This window comes from Anser cygnoides, chromosome 2 (assembly GCF_040182565.1).
Source record: "Anser cygnoides isolate HZ-2024a breed goose chromosome 2, Taihu_goose_T2T_genome, whole genome shotgun sequence".
NCBI lineage: Eukaryota > Metazoa > Chordata > Aves > Anseriformes > Anatidae > Anser > Anser cygnoides.
This window is the reverse complement of record NC_089874.1, coordinates 92,842,119-92,859,157: the sequence shown is the minus strand read 5'-3', so window position 1 is coordinate 92,859,157 and position 17,039 is coordinate 92,842,119. Positions and strand designations below refer to the sequence as shown.

The window sequence follows — 17,039 nt, the reverse complement described above, 5'->3', positions numbered from 1 at the left end:
TATTTCAAATGACCTTCCCAATGCTTTTGTTAGGCCTGAAAGAGCAGTCCTTCCTCATGCATGGCTCCCACTGAAGTATGCAGATTTCAGGCCCATGTTCTGCTGTTGTCCTGGCTGTCTGCATGCAGTTGTCCTTGCCTGGAGGCTTACCCTGCCCCATCCATATGTTCTCTCCCTGCAGGTCACTTGCTGGGCTTCCAGGTGTTGCCCTCTGATGCCTACTGATATTGTCAGGACTTTCAGAGATGTCCTGCCTACCCACGTGTTGATAGCTTTGCCATATCCTGTCTGCCTAAAGTTGACTGTACACCTGCTCTAAATGTATTCTCCAAATGGGCTGTGCTGCTCCATTTCATGCCACTTTTTTTTTTTTTTTTTGAATGCTTCCAGGAGAAATATGTTAAAATAATCATCATAAAAGAGATACTTGCTCCCTACCCAACTCTGAAATCCTAATGGTGGAAAAATCCAGCTTGTTTGCTCTAAAAGCAATATTGAACTCAAAGAAATGGGTATCTGGATGTTTCTAACTATCAGAGTCACAGAAAAATATCCATGTCTTTTAAGTTCAGATGATTCCACTGAGACCTTTAGAGTGCCAGACAAGAAAACTGGGAATATAATTGAGAAAACATATAAACCTAAATTAAATAAACTTCACCTACTTAGTACAGTGAGAATAAACATATGCAACATTCAATATTTGTAACTTTTTTCTTAAATCACCTTGCTTTATAGCATGCTACCAGCCATAACACTCAATAAAACCAAGCAGTGCGAGTTACAAATGCATTAATCACCAATAGCACGTAGCAGGAAATCAAATAAAATAAAAATGAATGATGGCGATAATTCACCCTCAACATGCACTCTAGCTCCCAATGTTAATGCAACATCATGTACCATAAATATAAATCTGCATGGTGGATGTTTTTTTTGAGGATTGAAGGAGGGGTACATGATGCAAGTGGCAGAATGACGTGCACATACAAAAAATATTGCTCTGTACACCAATAAATTATATGACAGCAAACCAACCGTGCAAACACTAATTATACTTTCCTTTTCACTAATTGTCTGTGGTCTCTTTTAAGTCCTTTACTACTTCTGTTACAATTTTAAGAGCTTTTGTTGTTGTTAAAAATAACCTACACACCCTCCCTGCCTTTAATTCAAAAGCTTTTCTGTTTGTCCCATTCAGCCTGTGCTCTGTTGGAAGGTTATTATAATCTTGGCATTCATCTGTTGCATTTCTTTCAGAGAATCCACATAAGCAAAATCTGTTGGCAGGAACATTATTGGTTTAATATTCAGTAACTTCTAATATACGAGGAACATGATGCTAAAATTAAGACCCTCTGTATGCTGTATTTTCCAATTATTTCATCCTAATAGCAACAGACAATGCTAATATAAATCATAGTGACGATTAGCAGTGCATTCTTTGCTTGAATAGAGTAGAAGATATCCAAATCTATGTGAAAAAAAAAAGAAAGGAAATTTAGGAAGACGGCGTGGAACGTTATAACAAGACCCTTTACTTTGGCTCCTCAGAGGTTATATCCTTGCACTCATGCATGAAAAATCACTGCTAGCTGGACAGAATAATCTTAAAACCATCCCTCTTTTCCCCTGCCTTGTTTTACACTTACCTTCCGAGTGCTGAGGGGTTCCACAGGGGGTAGAAGGGGTCTTCAGCTCTTCCTGGGACTCTATGGATGCTGGGCTGACACACTTGGGCACAGGCGAGGATGGGGCTGAAGGAGATCGCAGGTTCAAGGACAGCTCACTTCTGCCTCGGCTTATACTCCGACTCTTCAGCTCCTTCTCATACTCCTCAGCTGCCAACCTCTCCAGGTATTTGTATCTGAAAGTTAAATTCCAAAGGGTTTCCGTAAAGAAAAAGAAGTCTGTGGCTGATGCTTGTTTATGGATGAAACACCTGCAGAGAGTGAGCTGACTTCCTGACACAAGGTGTACAGCACTGAACCGAATGCTTGGTCAGTCTGCCAAAAAACGCACACCAAAGCAAAAACTACTGCCCTGAAAAATGTTAAATTGCTCATGACAAAACAAAAGCAAAAAGCAGCAGAATTAAACAGTCCTCAGATATAGTATTGTGTCTGCATAGTCCTTCTCCTTTTGGAAGCATTTGTCTGTCCTCTTTTTCACCCTCCTCCTTCACCTCCTCCTCCTCCTCCCAGCCCTCCCTCTCCCAAAACTAAAATGGGAGGGGAAAAAAAAAAAAAAAAAAAAAAAAAAGACCTCCAAAGCCAGAGCCCCTTAATACTGATGCAAATAGCCAAAGTCTGAGACTTGCTGCAAGGAGAGGAAAATGGTTCAGTGCAGCAGACAAAAACAGATCTCCCTGAAAATAATACCACTAATAAATGTTTGGATTGACTATCTCCAGTCTCTGAACCTGCTTCTATTTGCTCTGAGAGCAATGCACTGGAATTCACTTTGTTCTCTCCAGAGCCTACAATGGAAAGTTTTCTTTTTTTTCTATTCTAAAAAATTTCTCTGCCGGACTCAGACATCCAATAGCTTGGACCTGACGTCACATGTAGTTTATTCATCAAAGTCACTTTAAAAGAACAAAGATACATCTGTTTTGCATTTTAGGCAGGCAGAACTCACTAACTGTTTATTAAGACCAGCTACCAATCATATTCTTCATAGTGTGCTTTATACATTTCGACCAAAATAACTTTGAAATACGTGCCTCTTCCAGATGTCTGCTAATTTTATCCACCATTATTTGCTAACGAATAAAGTCATGAATACAGCTGGATTGGGCTTTAGACTGTTTGCCTTACCCACAAGTGAACTGTTAAACAGGTTAATCAAGACTACTGCTTACGTCCCTGAAATGCTGTGGTCATCCTCCTCTAACCCACTGTTGTAAACACTTCATAACAGGGAACACTTCTCCTCCCCCAGCCTGCCTCACTGACAGCCTGAATTAGTGTACAAGTGTGCATTAAAAGCAGGAAGGGTAAAGAAGTCAGCCACATGGGGCAACAAACATGCTTAGTACATATGGTAACCACACACACATGCACGTTTGCAAACATCCATACAGAGTGCAAAAAGAAACGTGGCTTTGAAGAGCACTTCTTGTGTTTTCAGAGGCAATTTGCTTTATTGCAAACAGCAATAATGAAGAACAAACTCATTTTCTTTTATTCCTCCAGAGGTATGCACATGCTTTGAACAAATTCTGCAAGAGAAAGAACCCCTATGGACTCTGGATGAAAATATAACAAGCCACATACTTGTATGGTTATAAAATAGGAACTGTTTACAGTTCTAACATGAAGCCAATTCTAAAGAATGATTTTTGCCTTTTCAATAGAGGAGAAAGCCTTCTGCCGGCATTAGCATAATGTTTTGTTACAGTTAATGAAACCAGTCTTTCTTTTAACTTTGGTCGCTTACACACTGCGCCTTCCAGCTCCTCACAATTAGAGCAGATGGGACTCGAGCCTCAAAAAGAGCCATTCAAACTGATCTCTTAGCTAACACAGGTACAGCCCAGCTGGCTGCAATGGAGGTTTTTGCAATTTGCCAACCAAGATCTGGATAGATCCTTCAGTAACAGGGGAGTTACGATGTTTTATTGTCCCCAGCTCTTTTTCGGCTGTTTTAAGATTTTAGCTTCTGTTGCTGTGTACTTCACAGTTAACCAGCAGAGCAGAGGACTACCACGAAAATGTGCCTTCTCAAAATGTATCTGCTCATTATACTGAAAGAAAAAAAGTAAACCAGAATGGCAGCTCTCATGGCAGCACAGGAGCATAACTAGTTATCAAATGGGAAAGCTAATAAGCAGATGTGGCAATTTAACCAGGAAATAAAATCATTCTACAATCAGTTATTAATGCTCCACACTTGATAAACAACATATATTTATGGGATATCTTGTTTCAGCCCAATGTCTCAGCAATGAATAAATACCAGCATCAAATACACAAGGTCTCATGAAGATCTCATGAAAGGGTGAGGTACCATCCCTCCACTGCATTTAGTTCCTCCAGTATAGGATCGATGCCTTGCCTCTGTGTTTACTGCCATACTCCTTCAAATCATGGAAAACTGCAGCAATCATAACGCCCGTGCTGACTCATTTCTATAGGCGAAGAGCCAAAAATTTGTGGGCTATCCGTTTGGTATGTCTCGTGAAGATTACATTCCACTTCTTCGTTTTCAAGTAGACAAAAATCTCATGAGTTCTCTAGGTCTCAGAGCAATGCCCTGAGGGCAACTCAAAATGTTTCTGGGCCAACAGAGTCACTGAGTGGAAAGCAGACCCATCCCATCGAAGCTGTAAATCACACTAGGGAGGGCTTGGAAGCTCACCTTTGCTGGGTTATTTCTAAACTACCACTGGAAAATACCCAGCCAAGCAAAGTGAGAAAAATCATCGAACAGAAAGAATGCATGAAACGAGTGGTGCTGAGTTATACTCAGAGCCCATCAAACTGCATTTTTTTTCTCCCTGATACAGAGGCCACCCAGAGGCATTGGAAACATGGGTGCCTGTACTCCAGAGCTCAAGGGTGATGTGACAGTACACAGAATGTATCACAGATCTCAGAGAATTTAGACAAAACAGCCCTTTTGTATGTGCTCAATAATCTTTCCTTTTATTTTTCCTAACTGATAGATTTTAAATAAGATTTGAACACTTTGGATATAGCATGTTCTTATTGTCCTTGCATTCTCTTAAAACAAGTCAAAATTCAACCTGCTATATGAAATGAAACTTCATTGGTGCAAAAATGTTAATTAAAAAAAAAGATACAGAAAGACAATGTAATGGACTACTGATGTCTGACCTCACTTGCAGGCATTTCTTCCAATATTTATATTCTGTCAAAGCAAATGTGTTTTTCTTCTTTATGGGGAAGAACTTAAAAGTTAAACATTGCAGTTCAAAAAGCCCCCAATGATAGAGGGACACTACTATTGATGAATGAAATTGTCTCAGACTGCACAGCAGTGATGTTCTGCTGGTGAACACTTCCAAAAAACTTCTCCAGTTGACTTGGTGTGTTCCATGTGCTGGAGAGCTCACTTAATTTGTTTCAAGACTTGCTGATGAGCATACTCGCTGCAAAAAGTGGTAATCAGCTGAGATCTGTGTATGATGCTTATGTGCTCAGATGCATTTCATTTTAGAAAATGCCTTAAAGTAATTTGTAATTGTGTTTAGAAGGACAAAGAATGACCATCAAATGTTTTTTACTCTTAGAGATGTCAAAATCGTATTTTAATATAGTTACTTTAGCCACAACAGATATGCTGGCAGATGAGACTTCCATCTGCAGAAAAAAAATTGCCTTTTGGTGTATGATGAGTTTATGAAAAAAAAAAAAGCATCACAACAACTGCTGAGAAGGCCGCTCTCATAGTTTGATAATATAATTCCAGTTCCTGACAATTCTGAAATATCTCTATATAGCAACCTCTAGAGGGCCATTAAAGCAGTATTGAAGCAATCTGGATGATTTTTCATCTACTATTTATTCAGTAATGTGCATATTTTCCAGGTAAAAACAAGAGATCCCTCCAGGGTGTAATTACTAGTGGAAGCAGAGATGAAGCTACTGAAAGGCAAAGGTCTTTAGACAAGTATTCCTTGAAAAATGTGTTTTCATAAGCACATAGCTCCCAGACTAGCCCAGAGTTTCTAAACTATTTAATTGAATGTAAAAAAAAAAAAAAAGAGGAAAAAAAGAAAAAAGGCTCAGTCCCTTTAAATATGCTATCTAAATAAAACTAAAACAATGTCTTAATGACAAATGCTGCTAAGCTTTATAATTTACTAACAGATGTTTAGAAAGACTGGCAAAGAAAACTTGGCCCTGAAAGACTAAAAAACACTGGGAGTGGGTCAGACCCATTTCCATCAGCCTGTAGTGGCAGTTTTCCAATGCTTGTTATCCCACTTTCTTCCCTTTATCCTCAGTTGCCTTTTCTGACCCTCCAGAAAAAGCTTGGGACCCACTGGGTGAGAAACACAGGCTTATTCAATTTATAACTACACTAAATTTGGGCAAATTTCTGAGGCAAATCAAGTAAACTTATTTCCCACACAAATAGATAAAAGATAGATCATCAATCACTCTTATGCATTCCAGTCCCACTGCTCCTTATTTATTGCTGTGCTTACAGCTGGACTTGATTTTCCTCTTTAATAACACAACAGCTTACTTATAGAGTTCTTTTTGAATGAAAGTGTTCTGTGCATGCATAGTTAGTGTAAATACACAACAGCTACACAATATACGAAGTGGAAACAACCAAAGGGAAGGATGGATGCAGCATATACAGACCTCTCTTCTCTTGCTTGTCTTAGTTCTTCTCTTTTGTCTAAATAATCACGGCTAAAAAGAGAATTGCAGTAAGTTGCAGAGGAAACCGAAAGAATAAAGTAAGTAGCAGAAGTATGTGTACAGTAGGAGAAACCAAGAGCAGCACAAGAAACTTTATCAGAAACAATGAAGGCTGTTTTCAACAAAAGTTATTAGACTTTGTCCTCTGAAAAAATGCTGAAAAGTAGCTATGTACACTTTACCCCACATGTATGTGTACACCTGTTACACAGTTTGGATAGTCATTAGAAGTAATAATAAAAGTTTTAAAAAAATAATAATAACCTGAAGCACCTTTTGAAACTTGATACCTGGAATTAGACAAAAGAAATTGGTCTCTTTCTTAAGAAGCAAGCCCCTTAGCAGCTGTTAAACAATTATTCACTATCTCCAGCTTGAATGCCCTGAAACAATGATTGCTGGTATTTGGGATGTTATATCAAGCCAAGGAGCAGACTCCTTGCCCTGTTTCTAATACACCTTTCCTAATTGTATGTTAGTTGCCACAGCTAGAAACAGAAGAGCAGACTGTCTGGGCCTTTGGCATTACCAAGTAGGATAATCTTCTTTTAAAGCGCATTCAAGATCATCTGACAGGTGAAATCCTTTAACTTCTTTGTTTTTCACCCTGAGTTCTAGACAAAAACCTCCTTCTATTTCAGCTGTCCCTTTCTCAGCCCCTCAAGTAACTTGTATATTTAACCTCTGCCAAGTCGACTTTGCAGGATGCCTGGGCACTGTAACCTCAGGTAGGCCTGTCACATCCACAGATGAAAAATTCCTCAGCAAGAAAATTTAACTCAGAGAACAGCAGAACTCAGTGAACATCCAGCCTGCCACAATAACACAGCAAAATAGTTCTGTACAATATATTTTAATATATAGCTGAATCTGCTGGATACAATGGCTGAGAATGTTAGATTCTTCCCCATTGTAACCTATGAGTACCAGAAAGATTTTCAGAACCATTCAATTTCTAAAGAAAACACTGTTTTTTCTCTTCGTATTGTGTCATAAAATGAATTACCTGCCATCTATAATGCCAACAGCTATCAAACACCTGTTTGCAGCTGCCCTTCAGAAGTCAGCATTAACATGGAACACACCTTATTGTTTCAGACCATCTCCATATTCTTTTGAATCACTGAACTGGTTATACTTTGAAGATATTTTCAGAGTATTCTTTGCATTTAAAATAACTATGGGAATAACACCTAAGTAAAACAAATGAACAAACAAACAAATAAAATTAACTAGGAATTTTTCAGCAGGAAAACATGGAAATTACTTGTATCCTCTGACTACTTCCACCTCTCCCTACAGCTGAAGCATAACCCTCTCTTTTTAGGTCATATCGTTTTACATATGGAATAGGAACAATAGTCCTACTGAGAAAAAATATTAATTTTGTAAAGCTTTCCTTTTGCTAGCAGTAGCTTTTAAAGCATTTTAACACCTCTCCTAAAAACAAGCTCTTTCACAACTGGTGATGCTCCCCTCTAAATTATTCTCAATTTGTCAATAATGGTGCCAGAATCTAGTGCAACGTTGTCAAGACAGAGTTGGAAAGAATGAGACAACACATGAGTCATGATGGTAAATCCAGTACTGCTCACGAGTTTAAAGGCTGTGAATTGGAAGTGCTATTTTTAATCAAAAATACATCTTCAGGGGTTGGGTTTCCAGCCAGACTGATGATACGATAATGAAATCCCAAGAACTCTTACAAAACTGTCCACGACTGTTTGCTGTGGATTTGTCCTCCTCCTTCCGTACTGTTTAATCAACTGTGGGATGCCATCTGAAAAGTTTGGTGGCTTTGGAGACCCTCCTCTACTCAAACACAAGCTATAACTTTGGGGTGACCAGGGAACTCAAATATGAAAGATGAAAACACCGGGTATTGAAAAATTGTTGTCTTAAATATGTAACAGTCATGACATTTAGTTAACCAGTTTCTGACTCTGAAGTAATGGGATGAAGATGTAAATTAAAAAAAAAAAAAAAGTAGTTTTTGTGACTTTAAGGAAGCTCTTTCAGTGACAGAACAACTACTGTAGCCAATCTTTAGTGAAAAGTGTAGATCTGTTTTTCAAACAGGTCCAGCTGCCAAATGTCCTGGTGGCTTTTTTTGGACTGGGAGTTTCCTTTCTGAAAGATCATGTTGGCTTTCCACGACAGCCTGCTGCAGCCTGATGATACTACTTAGAGGGAAAGTTTTTGGAAAACACTTGAGGACTGAGACCTGATTGATTCCGTTTCAGGAGAACTTGGGAAGCTGTTGGCTGCCAAAGATCCTATTATGGTGCTCTTCCACCTTCCCTCCACCTCTCATTTTCTTCCAAACTAGCTATCTTCTGGAGCCAGTAGAATATCTCCTTCAACCAACCAACCAACCACTAGCAAGTTACTCCTCTTTCGAAATTCACTACGAAACAAACCATTTCCACTTCTTACTAGAGATGATTACAGTGAAAACAATCCTGCATACTAATAAACAAACTCACATGAAACCCAGTGCCATCTTTTCCCTAAATAGCAACTCTCAGGCAACAAAACGTTTATCCTACCATTATTTAGATTACTGCATTATACCTTCTGACTGCTGAAAATATGCTTACTTTTCACTCCCAACTATGAAAAAAAAACAAATTCTTTCTCAGTGCACACTCTTCATACGGTAGCCATGCCATTTCAGCAACAGGCACCTTATCTATCCCAAGCCCACTGCAGTCTTTGGTGATGCCTGTACTGAGATTTCCAGCCACAAATCTAACAGGAAGAGAGGACTTACTTCTTACTATCCTCAGATATCTTGGGATCCTATGATATTGTCTTAGATGTGAAAATGTAGAGTCCTGTATTCAGATGGGGCCTTTATCCGGCCACAGATTGAGCGATAATTTTGATAATTATTTTCTGTCACTTGCTGTTTCCAGGAAGGAGAGGTACATGCTCAAAAAAGCAGGAATAAGTATACCCCAAGACAGCAAAATGCTTTTACTTTGCAAAACATGAAAGCAAAAAGATGTCTCAGTGCTGTCCCTTCCTCCCTTCTTGACAAATTCCTCCCACTGTTTCACCTTCGAACCTGTGCCTCACTGAGATTGTACCCTGAGAATCATAGAATCATTAAGGTTGGAAAAGACCTCAAAGAAGGAGCATATTAGCTAACAAACTTGGCCTGTGTGGATATCCAGCCTGAATAATTGGCAAATATATAACTATCTTAAAGAATGTGCTAGTTTATTAATGACAAAATTCACCGGAATGTGTTTAATATCAGTTCTTAAGATACTCATATCAAGAAAGGTATCTAAAGATATCCATGAACTATTCAGCAATTCAATTATTTTGCAATTAAATATCTCAATGATTTATGGACCCATCACATTAAGACGAAAGAGTGGTAGTGAATATGGTTCCTACTTGAATTTGTTTCTTTCTTCACGTTCTATTCGTTGCAACCTTTCTTCTCTCTCTTGACGTCGCCTTTCTCTTTCTGCTGCCAAGGACTCCTGGTGCTGCCGAAAAGATGATGTAAGGAGACCACCCAAAGCTGGCCTGCAGAAAAAGGAGATCAGATTTCTCAATGTCACTTTTATTGATTATACTGGCAAAATGTTAGTAGCAATCATTCAGCAAGTAACATAATCCCAACCAAGAGAATGACATGACACATTTATGTTTCAAACCACTGACTAAGTAGCTAATTGCTGAATTGATTTTAGATACTATGATGAGCTTAAGAATCACAGATAGGGTAGGTTTCATATATTGCTAAGTTTATGAAGTACAAATAAAAAAGTACCTGTGAGAATTCTTCAGCATATTTCAAATTGCAATATTGCCGGATTTTTTTTCTCTCTCTCTCTTTTTTTTTTTTTTTTTTTAACTTTTTAATCCTGTTAATGGAAAAACTGAACCCTATAATGGATTTTTGAAATTCAGAAGAAAAAAAAAAAAAGCCTGAAATACTTTTCAAGTACTTCCCAAATGTCTTATGCAATGATGTTAAAAACAGGTGTGTCATAAACACCTGAGAGTCCTGTACACAGAAAAACAAAAGTAGAAGAAGATCTTAGAATCTCCCTTCAGCACTGAATGTTCTCTTAAGTAGGGGTTTATTTTTCCTTTACATGTTACCAAATTCTGTTATCATAATTTCCTTGCTGCCTGTGATGCAAAGGCAAAATGAATCGTGTGTAGGAACATGTAAATACAATACACAGGAACAGCACAGGTAGCTATAACAATCATTAAGTGTAATCAAAATAGCTATTAAAAAATCAGATGAAATGAGGCTGGAGGAGAATAGATTACCCATTTTCCTTTCCTTGCCCTAGGCAGGATGTAGTCTTTTCAAACCATTCCTGAAAACCTTTTGTCTGACCTGCCTCAGAAGCTCTTGATGATGAAGATCCACTTCAGTGCTTAACTATTTTTTTTTTTGACGTTTAGCCCATTTTGTTCTTCTGTCCACAGTGAACAAAAAGAACAAGCTGCTTTATGGCTAAGCAGGAATTAGTCCAAAAGGGGACTTTCTTTGCAGTCCTCCTACTATAACTAAGAACTAGATGCTCCACAGTAGGTTACTGTAATGAAGAGGTCTAAGTGTCACCACTAGCAATGCATAAGTTTTTTAAGATGCATGAGAGAAACCAACGAAACACCCAGCCAAAAAGTGGGACTTTTTCATCAGAAATGGCAGCCTCTACAGTAGATTTCTCAGATATGAAACTTATTTCTCCTTTGAGATGAAACAGCTCCAAGCAGTAAATGCACTTTTAAAAGCTACATTTATAAATGCTTATAGTTTCGTCTTGACACAGATCATTATTATTATATTTTACTGAAACTACTACTTTGGCTATGAGAGTGGCTCCTCTTACACATCTTTTCCCCAAAGTGGTGGTACTGGTACCACCAACCTTTCACATGGCAAGAGAGCTCCCTCAGAGTAAATGTGTGTGCCTGTCTGTCTCTCAGACAGGAAATATCTATATTATACAGGGTAGCTTTATACAGATGTAAACGTATCCACACTGATTGAATTAGACTGATAAAATCAAAAAGACATAGCTCATGTAGAGCGGTTTCTGTGCATTGTTGTAACATGAGTTTTGCTATGAAAGGATTAATGAAAGAAATAGTTATTGCCTTTTTTTTTTTTTTTAAAGAGACTGAACCCTGCATAAAGGATGTGTCTCAAACCAGAAATGGAAATCTGAATAAATTTTCATTATTATTAAAGACTCAGACTCTTTCCCTTTTTTATTTACATTCCCATGAGTGCATAACGTAGGCATTTTGTGTAATGTCACCAGTTCACCAGTGAAAATAGGTGTAGGAGAAAACAAAAATATTAATGCAAAACGATCTTCGGAGTGTCTACGTCTGTGTAAGCAGCAATGTCACAGAACATTGCCATTTCAGCCCTACTGGAAGCAAGGCAGTATGAATATAATTTCAATAAATTCAATAAATTGAATTTCAATATGTTATATCCCACCCGCATAAACATTACATAAGATGGTATAAAACTTGATATTCTGTAAGCCTCCTTTCTGGCACTCCTCCAGAGCTACAGTATCAATGCTGGATCACACTCAAAACCATAAAAATCTCCAATATTCCTCTGCACTAAGAAAAAGGGGGGGGGGGGGGAAAAACCCCAACTCCTGACAGTCAAGTATGTGTGGTGAATTTTTTCCTTAAGCATACTTTAAATTGATTTTAACTTTTGACCTTTTAATACATGCTGCAAGAGAAAACTCTCAGCAGTAAGAGTGGCACCACTGTACTAAGGTTAAAACATCAGAGATCCATCCCTGTGGTAGTGTGAACAACCATAGCAATCACCAGAAAATGTGCTAGGATGTGGAAAATGGGACAGTGTCTCCACTTGAAACCATTTGGAAATAAACTGGAAGAGATGGTGAAAAGAGGGTTCCTACCAAGTCTATGCTCTTATCTGTTCCATGTATTTAACTTGCTGTCCCATCCCATTTAGCTTCATTAAGTCTGCAATTTCCATTTAGAGTCAAAGGAAGTTTTGACTTGATAAAACCTGAAGGAAAATTTAAGGAAAGGATGGAGTGATGCTGAGAGACTCACGGTGTGATTGTAGTCTGCACAACGTCTAGCAGGTTGGAAACCCTGAGCTCTGACTAAGCTCTTTGGGGCTCTACAGTGAATACAAATTCTTATCTAAGGGATTACAGGGAAATTGTAGGGAGATGTGCAGCTCAGTTGTGCATATGGGATTCTAACCTGACCCTAGTAGTAAAATGTCTCCACATGCCAAAACACCTTGTCTGGATGTTTGATCTAGAGCAGTTTGGCTAGCACTGTTCACTTGGTTAACATTTGCAGATGTATGAACAGCAGCTTCGCAATCTAAATAAAAGATCCACAAGCATATAGTCAGAAAAAAAAAATCTAAGAAACTGCTGAACATCCATATGCCCTATTAGTTTGCCACCTCTTGGAAACTAATCAAATCAATAGTAACTAGCCAAAACTTGTTACTTCCCAGTGGTTATTTAAGGACCCCATACTTGAGCTGAGTTGCAAGTTAGACTGTAGTGTACACACACATATTTGAATCAATTCACTTCTCAAATGCAGTCACTTCCGGACTGCCATATTACAATGAATCATTGAATCATTTAGGTTGGAAAAGACCTCTAAGACTGTGAAGTCCAACCCTTAACCTAGCACTGCCAAGTTGACCATTAAACCATGTCACTAAGCTCTACTTTTACATTTACATCTTCACCTACATTGAAGACCTCCAGGGATGGTGACTCGACCACTTCCCTGGGCAGCCTGCTCCAATACTTCACAACCCTTTCAGTGAAGAGATTTATCCTAATAACCAACCTAAGCCTCCCCTGGCACAACTTATGGACATTTGCTCTTGTCTTATCACTTGGTGCTTGGGAGAACAGACCAATCCCCACCTTCCTATAGCCTCCTTCTATGTAATTGTAGAGAACTTTAAAGAAGGATAGAGCGAGGTGGGGATAGATAGCTCACTCATTTTGTGGCACTGACTTCTTAAAGCACAAATAGTCAGGGTTTGGGTTTCCAGTCACATTTAGAAAGCACCAGGCAATGAAACAGCACTGATAGAGCTGGGTTAGTGCTTGCTTCGTGGTTAGATCCTGCCCAGCCCACTCAACCGGACCCCCTTCCGCTCCTGGAAGACCACACCTCACATCAAATGCTGAGATTTGCCTTATGAAATTTAGTAAGCTCACAGCTTCACTGCTGCTATCAAACACTGTAACCAAATTGGGTATTCAGATGCATTGAACCTCTTTTTAATGTAAACTGCAACTGCAAATGAGCACATTTTAATATTCAATACGTTCTATCCTTTTTTTACATGTGCATAAACTAAAACTGGAGAAAACAGGTGTTACTTTCAGGTTGTATACGGGTGTATAACAGCCAGAAGGGAAGGCAAGTGGTAAGATGTACTACTCAAACATTCTAAACAATTTGGAAACAGATTTGTCTACGTCTGGTTGGTCTGTAAAATATATATATTTTTTTTGTCTATCTCTGTGGCAATAGTGCTTAAAGTAAATGTTCTCTTTCACTGAACTCATAGTTGAGTTGCAAATGGAGGTGAGATTGGCCAAACCAGCTGGCAGGAATGCTTGGCGAAGCCTTTAGATAATTTTGGTGGTCTGATGCTTTCTAAAGGGTGATGAGACCTCTGGGCCTCAGGAATGCTCAAGTCTTACTGCTTTAGGCTGCATTTTACAAATGGGTAAGTAAGAAAAAGATTTAAAAAAATGAAAATATGAATCTGGCACTGAATGAAAGGTGGTAAGAGATTTTAAAAGAAAAGAATATGTGAATGCTCAATGAAAGCATAACAGTGATCACTCACAAAACTGGTTTATAGCTAATATACGCCAGCATTTTAATGTTGGTGTCTTATGTTACGGAATGGTAATATCAAACATTTGTACAATTCCAAAAACATAATCCAGAAGGATTCTTGCTCTGACAACTATTTTTTAGTCTTGAAGAGAACACAAGGCTATTAAGAATGGACTGTTAATATAAGAATACCAAGAAAAGCTTTGTTCTGCCTGCTGTTAAAATCAGCAAAAGCTAAACAAGATAAGCTATTACATTCTCATTCCAGAAAGAAAACACACAGCAAGAATATGTCCAAGTCTAGGGATTTGTGATTATAGGTCTGTACCATACCATTATGACCTTGGAAGGAGACAGGAAAGAGCAAAGAAGTAAAAAAAAAAAAAATAAAATAAAATAAAATAAAGAGGTGACAAAAATATACACAGGGCTGAGGATACAAAATAAAAACATTGTCTGCAGGCCAAAACACTTGTGAAGAAAAATTCAGCTCACCTGACCTACTGCATTTGACACAATGAAATAGTAATCACGATAATAAAAAGCTCTGTGAGACAAGATATCTAACAGTTTTCTGACAATATGTTGCAAGAGTGAATAAGGGACCTGAATTATTATAATCTTTTTGAAAAACAAAGAAAGTATGTCTGTCTTATTCTAAGCCACTTTGTAACAGGAAATTTTCATTTATCAGCTTTAAATGTTCTTCATTATATTTGGAAAGATCTTCTTTTGTGGCTGCATTTTCCTCTGTTAGTTGAATTTTTAAAATTTGCTAAATGGAAGTGGATATCTATAGCAAGAATACAAAATACAAAAGCTTACTTTAGGAGCTAAAATAAAAGAACAGTTGACATATGAGAGGAAATCCCTTTAGGTCATGAAGTTAATATTCAGAACTTTCCTGAATATAACAAGGGTCAGAATCATTAATAATCTTAATAAGCAAGCATTAATTACTCATTTTTTTCCCAATGTGCTCCTGCTCCAGCAGCCATGGGAAGGTTTCAAAGAGGGAACAACAGTTGGCAGCTTCCAGTCTAAGACAGGCCTCAAGTAACTCTAAATGTCTCTTGGCTTTAACCAAATAAATCCGCTTTCCAGCTTACAAAGAGACAAAAGAGGAGGCAAAGCTGCCAAGAGCCATATTGGTTTTCACAGTTAAAGAAACTCTCCTTGTGTTATGTCTCTCTATACGACACGGCAAATTCAAAACTGTGTTGATATAGGATTTTGCAAACAGACTAAACATTACTTGAGGAATCTTTATGAAACTTCTCTCAAAAATAAACAAAAATTTGAGAGAGAAAACTCCTGACTAAGGCTTCCTTTGAGGAAGAAACTTGAGAATGACCAAGAGAAGAACTGATTAACACTGGACTTTAAAATGTCCTGAAAGGCTCCATAAAATGCAGCTATAACAGGGCATAGCTGCACAGAGCCAGGGCAATGGACCAGGACTTTATAGACACGCACTATGTGCAGGCTGACATTTACAGTTTTTAAATTGTGCTTCTGTCTTTGTCTGACACAGAGGCCAACCTGCAGCTTCTGAGCCTTCTTCAAGTCACAAATCACCTGGAAGTGGCTTGCAGAGCCCTCCCTTAGATAGAGGCTAACATCCATGTCCCCTAAATATCAGCATTGCAGGTACCTGCAGGTGACAATGTCCTCCACATGTGCTGTGTGTTCAGTCGGTAATACTTAAATTTTATTCTGAAGCTGCAAACTGTCTCATGCTTTCTGTTTAAACCTATGCTGCTGCCATATGATGAAGCATCCAAAGCTGCAATCAAGAATACTGCTTACACAGTAGTTTAATGAGCAACCCGGCCAGTGTAAGCCACTGCCGCTTCCCAAATTGTAAATCGTCCAGTAATTCCCAAGGTTGCTTTTCCTAGTAAAATCTCAGCAATAAACTTGAGGCTTTTGCTCTGGGCCACTATTATCAACTACCAAGCTATCCCCTCCTCATTATGTTATTCAGAGTGAAAGATGGGCTTGGCATTTACCACAAGAAAAAATAGCCACAGCCACTGGTCTGACACAGTAGATGGTAGAAGCAGAAAGAAAAGAAAGCCAAGGAAAGGGGAACTCTTCTTGGGAGAGCAGCAGCTTTGTAGACTGTATAGTGGGCTTAGTTTCATAGGCTTCTTCCTTTTCTTCAGTGCTTAACAGCTGGAATAAGATAACTCCACAGTGCAGTTTAGTTAGTGATAGATGGCTAATCAAAAAAATACAAAAAACAAAAGATGAGACCGTGCCAAGAAACTTCATCCAGCAGCACTTCCCTGGTGAAGTCAGTTACTGGAAACTTTAATTTCAGTAAAAAAAAAAAAAAGAAAAGAAAAGAAAAAAGTTGCTTAGCATTCTCAAACTTATTTATTTTTTTTTTTTTAGGAGATGCAAATTTGTAAAAGCACCAGATTACCAGAAAATCACTCTTTCAGGCATCTGGAGAGGAAACAACATTCAAAGGAAAAGCATTTACAGACTTTAGCTGAAATTCTTGCTTAGGCTTCCAGTATGGTATTTAATGTATCCTTAAGATCAGTGGAGAAAGCTGACCTACAACCCAGTCATGCTAAGCACAGTACCTGTGTGCACCTGTTGTAGAAATAAATGCTTTAAGGATAAACTGGAAGGTACGTTACCTCTAAAAGACATATTAAGAACATTGAGTCAAACACTCAAAGTTCAAGGTTTATCACAGGAGTAGAAGATAACCTATTGCTGTAGATCATAAAGAAAGTAATACAG

General features: G+C 38.3%; 1 protein-coding gene across 14 annotated transcripts in view; it reads right to left on the bottom strand.

Moving 5' to 3' along the window:
• Positions 1 to 17,039, bottom strand: part of FHOD3 (formin homology 2 domain containing 3) — a 404,913-nt gene that overhangs the window by 71,509 nt on the left and 316,365 nt on the right. For 12 of the 14 annotated variants that reach the window (XM_048077544.2, XM_048077540.2, XM_048077554.2 and 9 more), the window contains 3 exons: positions 9,810 to 9,944; positions 6,342 to 6,392; positions 1,653 to 1,867 (listed from right to left, as the gene is read on the bottom strand). In XM_048077544.2, coding sequence (XP_047933501.1) covers positions 1,653 to 1,867; positions 6,342 to 6,392; positions 9,810 to 9,944 — 401 coding nt within the window. The remainder of the gene's footprint in view (positions 1 to 1,652; positions 1,868 to 6,341; positions 6,393 to 9,809; positions 9,945 to 17,039) is intronic. The other 2 variants (XM_048077539.2, XM_048077551.2) reach the window with 1 other exon arrangement.